This window comes from Littorina saxatilis, linkage group LG9, assembly GCF_037325665.1.
Source record: "Littorina saxatilis isolate snail1 linkage group LG9, US_GU_Lsax_2.0, whole genome shotgun sequence".
NCBI classification, from domain to species: domain Eukaryota; kingdom Metazoa; phylum Mollusca; class Gastropoda; order Littorinimorpha; family Littorinidae; genus Littorina; species Littorina saxatilis.
The window spans coordinates 19,113,761-19,122,246 of record NC_090253.1 but is presented as its reverse complement, the minus strand read 5'-3'; the positions used below and the strand labels follow the sequence as shown (position 1 = coordinate 19,122,246).

At 43.2% G+C, this 8,486-nt stretch overlaps 1 protein-coding gene and 1 long non-coding RNA gene across 2 annotated transcripts; both read right to left on the bottom strand.

Annotated features, from left to right (window-relative positions):
• Window positions 1-225: 225 nt before the first annotated feature.
• On the bottom strand, window positions 226-4,567 carry LOC138977118 (NIF3-like protein 1). The gene is given in 5 exon segments (XM_070350028.1): window positions 226-472; window positions 474-534; window positions 1,085-1,211; window positions 2,651-3,077; window positions 3,645-4,567. Coding segments are annotated over 4 exon segments (828 nt in total). The 5' UTR covers window positions 3,044-3,077; window positions 3,645-4,567.
• A 40-nt stretch (window positions 4,568-4,607) lies between these two features.
• Window positions 4,608-7,710, bottom strand: LOC138975526 (uncharacterized). Its single transcript, XR_011458670.1, has 3 exons — window positions 6,967-7,710; window positions 5,634-6,288; window positions 4,608-5,583 (listed from the first exon to the last, which is right to left on the bottom strand). It is a non-coding gene; the product is annotated as an uncharacterized lncRNA (long non-coding RNA).
• Between the last annotated feature and the right edge of the window lie 776 nt (window positions 7,711-8,486).

Sequence of the window (8,486 nt, the reverse complement as noted above, 5' to 3'; positions counted from 1 at the left end):
TCAAACAGATCTTCATTTGTTTTTGTCCCTCTTCTTTATTCTGTTTCCTTTCTTTCTTCTGTTGAAGTATATATGTGAGGGTATGTTGTATGTGCATATTTATTGTTTCTTTTGCATGAGAAGTGAGAAAATCTTGAAAGCTTCAATCAAAATGCATACACATCACACACACACAAACAAACAAATCCACGCACACAAACATCACATTCAGAAAAAAAATCGGGTTCAAAGACAAGTCGAGTACTTTCCACATTTTATTCCAGTTTCACTCGCACTCATACAACCACCATCTGTCTCCGACACCATCACTTCAACCCCGTTTCCAAGCTTTTCCTTCAAACGTCCTTGAACAACCTTGAGAAATCCACGCTCAGTGTTGCTATGGTCGCAAAGAACAACACTGGTTCCCTTACACACAGCGTCCAACACTTCATGGTGGGACATCTCCCCGGTCAGGTACAGATCCGCTTTCTACTCTGAGAACGCTAGCACCCGAGCCCGCACACACCGCTACTGTCCTTATTTGTGATTTCTCTGTAGAAAGTTAGATATATTTCTTTAGGCATAAATCTAATGAATTTTGAAGGCACTGTTATAAACTGCGGGATCTTAGGCATAGTACCAGAAATGTGCTTTAACAGGAATAAAGATAATTGTTTTCATGCATTAATTTAAACAAAAAATGAAATGCTCCTCATGTGCAACATTGAAAAAAATATCAAAGATAATCCAGGTTCTTAGATACACTGTCAGCAATCTTTCACTTCAACACATTCCACAAGTTAATAGCCTTGCAGGTACCAATGAAAAGTTGTTGTTTTATACCCAATAAACCTTTATGATTTCCATTTTACAAACATTTTATTAGCTGCACATGCTGCACACAGACTCTCTTTCCTGATGTACCTCAGACATTTCAAATTGTACACGTCTTATACTATAAGCTCAAGCTTCGGTCCATGTGTCTTCAGTATTACAGAGCAATTTACATGCATTTGGGGGGGTGGGGGTGAAGATTTTTGTTCTCTGGTCTTAAAAAAGAATTTTCATGATACCACACACAGACAGGGATTACATCACTAACCTGCTGACTGTGCAAGCCTAACATGAGGTAGATTAAGATGTTTCTTGATTGCAGCAACAGCCGTTTCCATGGTAATAAGTGAACGCAGCTGACCAACACGGCCCATGCCGTACCCAAGCAGAGGCAACTGAAACACAAGTGTAACAGCAATGCTGACATAACATTCTAAAATGAGTGTAGCGTAATGCTGTACACGATCAAGATGTAGTTAAATATGGTCCTGTCGTTTTAAAACAAAAGAAGCCATGTGCTGTCAGCATGGTGATCATAACACTATTCCATAACACTATGTCTGGACAAAACAACTGGTATAAAACAATCATGATGCATGAAAAAGTTGCAACAGATCTATACCAATCTACGAAGGTAATGCAAAATGTTAGTTTGTGAAAACAGAACTGTCTTAATACAGTGGCCAATAAAATGAATGTTGTGCCTCAACACAAGAGGTTTCCTCTGCTGTTCTCCCGCCTGCAATAATAGATGCACTCTGGAAATAAATCAGGTCGGGTTTGCATGAGTTGTGAAATAGTGAATACTTTTGCTTTTAGTGAGGCAAACTTTCCACACATTATTATTATTATTATGAACATTTGTGCGCCTAATCTAAATATAGCCCTAGGCGCTTACAAAATATACAATACATAGTGAACATTATACGAAACACAAATCGACAAGGACCAAGACACTCGGACTCATACACTCGCAGACAGACGCACAGCGAGAACGCGACGCACTCACTCATACCAACTACAGGCACATGCATTCTGAAGACGGAAAAACAGTCATAAATAAATAAATAAATTATTGGATACATAAAGTTAGTTGAGAGAAGAAGAATAGAGCTGGAAAGGGAAGAAGAAGGAGAGAGAAGGAAACAGATTAAGGACCAGCAGGAGAGGGGGATGGGTGGTCATTAACAGACTAGTGAGGGAAGAGGTGTGTTTTGAGTGAGGTTTTGAATGATTGCATAGATGTGGAGTGCCTGAGTGAGTGCGGGAGTTGGTTCCAGATGGATGGGGCCTGGTAAGATCGAGAAGGTGCGCTGGCCATATGTTTTGGTGCGTGCTGGTGGTATCCTAAAAAGGCGGGTGTCTGCGGAGGATCTTAGGGAGCGAGAGAGGGAGTAGACATCAAGAAGGTCAGAAAGATAGCTAGGGGACGATAGATCAAAGTTTCTAAGGCAGAGTGTGGAGATCTTGAACTGAATCCTCTGTTGAACAGGCAGCCAGTGTAGGGTTTGAAGAAGAGGGGTGATGTGGTCGTGCTTGGAAGAGCGAAAGATGAGGCGGGCGGCATGATTCTGAACACGCTGGAGCTTTTCGATGATGTAGTTGGGAGAGCCAGAAAGAATGCTCCTTGTCCACGTGCTTCAGACACACCCCTTGCCAGTGACTGGCCTATAATGTCACGTGTTTCAGACACACCCCTCGCTAGTGACTGGCCTATAATGTCACGTTAGAAAGTTTGCCTCGATAAAAGCAAGAGCATTCACTCTTTCACAACCTATATACAAACTTGAGTTCTTTCTGAACATCATCCATTCCTATCTATTTTTAGTCATACCTTGGCCACGTCGGTGCATTCAACGTTCTCCATGATGACAAAGGCATGAATCAGCCAGTCATTCACACCATCCACAGCAGCGTCCCACGAAGTGTGTGGCGAGTACAAAGCGATGCGACGTTCCAGACACCCTGCAACGATTCTCTCCTTCCAAGAAGACTGCGTCACTCTTTTCAGCGGAGCGAAAATGGGCGGGTGGTATGACACGATCATGTTCACTCCATGGTCAACAGCCTCCTTCATTACTGCGGGCGTCAGGTCATTGGTCAGCAGCATCCTTTGCACAGTGTGAGGCAGGGAAGGTTCCAGAAGCAGGCCGACATTGTCCCAGGAACCAGCCAGAGAAGGTGAGGCCATGCTCTTTAGAACATCCGTAACTTGCTGCAGATCCATCCCAATCACTTCTGGATTTTTACGACAGTAATACCTGCGGCAGGGAATATGCACTGGGGTTATCTTCAATTGTAACATCAGGTGAGTTTTTCTGCTACAATCTAAGCCTCTGAATTCGCAAAACTTGCTCTTTGAAGCATAAAAAGTCATTTGAACTACCATTTGGGTTACCGAATGTATACCAATGAGTTTTATTTGCGTCAGAAGAAAAAATTGGCTCATAGGGAACTCGAAGGCTCCAAGTCTAAGCGGAAACCCTTTGACTGAGACAGCGCTGACACGTACTGTACATGGTCTTGGTGACGGAGAGTGCATTCTCTTTTATATTTTGACACTGGAATATCATCATGCAACGCATTATTCCCCCCCCCCTCCCCCCTAAAAAAATAAAAAGCAATATGGGATAGCCTAGTTAATCTGGAAGAATCAGAATTATAAATTATGCTCACTTTTAGAGCTCAGTAATTCCGTCAACTAATGTAAATTAAGTCATTCTTTGCGCTGATAAAAGTGACTTCTATCAGGTAGAATACAATAATGACACTGGATTGTGAACTTTGAATGTACAACTACAAACTACAATAATAAATTCCATAATTACCGTATGAGGTTATGCACCAGAGAATCTTTCCGGAGATTTGCACCGCTATTCTCGTCTCCCGTGGAAGCGAAGTAAAGTTGCTTCGATTTGAAAGAGTGTGAGGCACCTGTCGTCAACTCTGACAAGACTGTCCTGAAATATTCTTGACTAGATGATTACCCGCTTCGCCGGGTACCGGCTTCGCCGGGAAGAAGTAGAGCCGTATACCAGGCTGCGCCTGGGACCCGGCTTTGCCGGGTGTACGCCGGCCGAAGGAAAGGAGATAAACGCGCAAAACACTGGAGACCTTCTAAAAATAGTAACGTGCAGTGACCTTCTAAAAATAGTAAACGTAGTAACGGGAATATGGATTGACGCCACACGGAGGAAGGGAGATAATCGCGGCTGAAAACACTGGGGAAGATAAGGAAGAGTTACTGGTAGTGGATCCAGACAACAAAAAAAAAAAATCGGTTCAGCGCGCACAGCGCTGCGCGCTGAGAGCACGTGTTGAAATATCTCATCGATGAGGTTGTGTCCGGGGTGTAGCTGAATACGGTGTCCAAATTTCAAAAAGATCCACCGAGAACTTTGGCCGTGCATCACGAACAGACAGACAGACAGACAGACAGACAGACAGACACTAGTCGTATATATATATATACTAGAGGAATAACCGGCTTCGCCGGGGTGAATCGCGAGACAGAGACAGACAGCGTGGCGGTTCACCACAATCACCTTTGAAGGCGAAGTCCTGTCAAACGGGATTGAGAATTTTAGAGCTTATTTCTTAGCCCTATATTATCTGCTGTGGCTTCTCAAATGCCAGAACATACAGACAGACAAAAGCCGCTAGACCACATCACAAACAGAACTCTACAATACACAGGTTTTTGCCCACACACACACACAAACACACACACACAGAGAAGCCGTATATATATATGCATATCTGTATCTATAAATATATAGAGATAGGTGAGAGTGTATTTTTCGCGTGGCTATAAATTGATTCGACCTTTTCACTTTGACAGTAAGAACAACTTACGGGTGCAAGGGAAGCGTTGTGGACAGCGCAGTGGACAGCGCAGTGACATTCTAAAAATAGTAATAGTAACTTACAAACGGGAAAGCCACACGAAGGAAGGGAGATAAACGCCAAACACTGGAGAAGATAAGGAAGAGTTACTTATAATGGTGAAATGAACACAAAACCAAAATCAGTTCAGCGCTGCGCGCTGAGAGCACGTGTTGAAATATCTCATCGATGATATTGTGTCCGGGGTGTAGCTGAATACGGTGTCCAAATTTGAAAAAGATCCAGCGAGAACTTTGGCGTTGTGATGTGGTGTAGCGGCTTTGGTGTGTCGGTATGGGGGCCCGGGTAGCTGAGGTGGAACCAAAATCGGTTCAGCGCTGTGCGCTGAGAGCACGTGTTGAAATATCTCATCGATGAGGTTGTGTCCGGGGTCTCTCTGAATAAGCCCACCAAATTTGAAGCAGATCCATCGAGAACTTTGGCCGTGCATGGCGAATACACAGATACACAGACACACACACAGACACACACACAGACACAAGTCGTATATATGTTACAGTCAAATCGGGAAATCAGGTATTTCACGAGAATGCCTGAAAGTTTAGGCATTCACGGTAAATACCTGGTTTGATCAGGCAAATCCGGAAATGACTGAAATTGTTCAGGCACTATCGGTGATTGACTGAAATAGGCTGCCAGGCATTATCGGAGAATGCCTACCGCTCACAATCTGTGTTTCTGGTGAGAGTCAGAAAGCATTTCAGCACAGAAGCCTACTATAAAACTTTGAATGGCTGGGGTCGTAATTGGTTTCATGCCTCTTTTCCATCAGGAAGGTATTGCTGTCCAGCCATCAACTGCCTGTGCCGGGCCAATGCTGTCAGTGTGGAATCTATTCTGTATTCTCTCTCTCTCTCTCTCCTATCTCTTTCTCTCTCTCTCTCTCCTATCTCTTTCTCTTTCTCTCTCACCTATCTCTTTCTCTCTCTTGATTTTAAGGCATTCAATTAAAGAACATAATGATGTTATCATTTTAATGTTTAATTCTAAAAACTAAAATGTACATTAAAACAGAACTTTCTGTCAACAGTTCATTTGTTTCCACAAGTCAAGGATTGGTGACACCGACTGTTGCACTTCAGTTTTGCTTTGAAGCATTTGCACCGATTGTTCTGGCATTTCTTTGCACCCGAACAGTTGCACTTGACGTATCCTTGTCCTCCGCTTTGGGAGCCCAGGATGACGGCCGCGCGAAGACTTACGTGCTTAACACAGTTCATTTCACTCAAATACAACAGTTTTTGTGGACACAGTTGACATCTGGAAGAAAAATCACTTGAAAGGATGGGTCTCACAACAACTCCTTTTGTTTTTTGTCGCTTTGTCTTTTCTTGGCACACCTTGCATAAAGACTTGAAAATGTCAACGCTTTCTCTGTGCACATTTGCAAATTTCTGTTCAATTTCCTTTAGAACCCTATCCCTTCCACCGTGTCCTGTGGCAAGATGAGCTGTTCTGATCACGTCGAATGTGTCTTCAATTGTCATATAGTAGATTGGGGTTTCAGCAGGTGACTTTCGTTTCTTTATCAGTTTGTCCATGTGCCCACATCGAAGGATTTCATACCTGAATCAAAATCAAGAGATCACTATTTTATTATCTGTGTCTGCGCGTGTGTGCGTGTGCGTGTGCGCGTCTGTGTGTGTGTGTGTGTGTGTGTTAGAGAGAAGTGATAAAATGTCATACCTGATTCAAAATCAAGAGATCACTATTTTATTATCTGTGTCTGCGCGTGTGTGCGTGTGCGTGTGTGTGTGTGTGTGTGTGTGTGTGTGTGTGTGTGTGTGTGTGTGTGTTAGAGAGAAGTGATAAAATTTCATACCTGATTCAAAATCAAGAGATCACTATTTTATTATCTGTAACTGCGCGCGCGCGCGCGCGCGTGTGTGTGTGTGTGTGTGTGTGTGTGTGTGTGTGTGTGTGTTAGAGAGAAGTGATAAAATTTCATACCTGATTCAAAATCAAGAGATCACTATTTTATTATCTGTGTTTGCGCGTGTGCGCGTGTGTGTGTGTGTATGTGTGTGTGTGTGTGTGTTAGAGAGAAGTGTGGGACAACAGTATGGGACATGTGCGCAGAGAGAGACAGAGAGAGAAAGAGAGTCACAGAGAGAGAGATACATACATCGAGACAAACAATGACAGAGAGAAGTGACAGAGAGAGACAGAGACAGACAGAGACAGACAGAAAGACAGGTTTGAGAGAGAGGGAGGAACGAGAGAGAGAGAGAGGAGTCTACTTACTTCGAAAACAGCTTGTACTGACGTGGAGTTTTCCGACTTCCGTTTTCCATCATCTCTTCAAGTATTTGAAAATATTTGGACTTTGGCATCAAGTGTTTTCCATTTTTGGCGTACTTTTGAAAGATTAACCGATTAAATCGGTCTTCTACCAATTCTGTTTCCTCCATTGCTACCCTCAACATTGAGAGCAACGTCACAATGGAACTAGCATTATACTGAAAGTGAACTCCAATCAATCCAAACTCAGTGAAAAGGGGGGAAAAAAAAGACAATGTGCTATACGAGAAACTCGCAATAAATTCGTGCTCAAGGCCGGCTATGTAAAAACCAACTCCAATCACTCCGAACTTTACGAGAAAATCACAATAAATTCGTGCTCGTAGTCTTACACACGCGATAGTGTTACACTCGCGGTAGTGACCTGCACCCGTAAAAAAAACAAACTGCAATCACTCCGAACTCAGTGAAATGGGGAAAACGATGAATAGACAATGTGCTAGAAGAGAAATTCATGCTCAAGGCAGGCGAGGTAAAAACAGACAAGGTCTCAGAACAACCCGTTTTGCCTAACAGTCAGGCAAAACGGGAAATTTGCACAAGTAGTTTTTAGTCATTTCCTGATAGTGCCTAAAAAAATTCAGTCATTTCCGGAATTGCCTGATCAAACCAGGTATTTACCATGAATGCCTAAACTTTCAGACATTCTCGTGAAATACCTGATTTCCCGATTTGACTGTAACATATATATATACTAGAGGAATACCCGGCTTCGCCGGGGTGAATCGCGAGACAAAGACAGACAGCGTGGCGGTTCACCACAATCACCTTTGAAGGCGAAGTCCTGTCAAACGGGATTGAGAATTTTAGAGCTTATTTCTTAGCCCTATATTATCTGCTGTGGCTTCTCAAATGCCAGAACATACAGACAGACAAAAGCCGCTAGACCACATCACAAACAGAACTCTACAATACACAGGTTTTTGCCCACACACACACACACAAACACACACACACACACAGAGAAGCCGTATATATATATGCATATCTGTATCTATAAATATATAGAGATAGGTGAGAGTGTATTTTTCGCGTGGCTATAAATTGATTCGACCTTTTCACTTTGACAGTAAGAACAACTTACGGGTGCAAGGGAAGCGTTGTGGACAGCGCAGTGGACAGCGCAGTGACATTCTAAAAATAGTAATAGTAACTTACAAACGGGAAAGCCACACGAAGGAAGGGAGATAAACGCCAAACACTGGAGAAGATAAGGAAGAGTTACTTATAATGGTGAAATGAACACAAAAACCAAAATCAGTTCAGCGCTGCGCGCTGAGAGCACGTGTTGAAATATCTCATCGATGATATTGTGTCCGGGGTGTAGCTGAATACGGTGTCCAAATTTGAAAAAGATCCAGCGAGAACTTTGGCGTTGTGATGTGGTGTAGCGGCTTTGGTGTGTCGGTATGGGGGCCCGGGTAGCTGAGGTGGAACCAAAATCGGTTCAGCGCTGCGCGCTG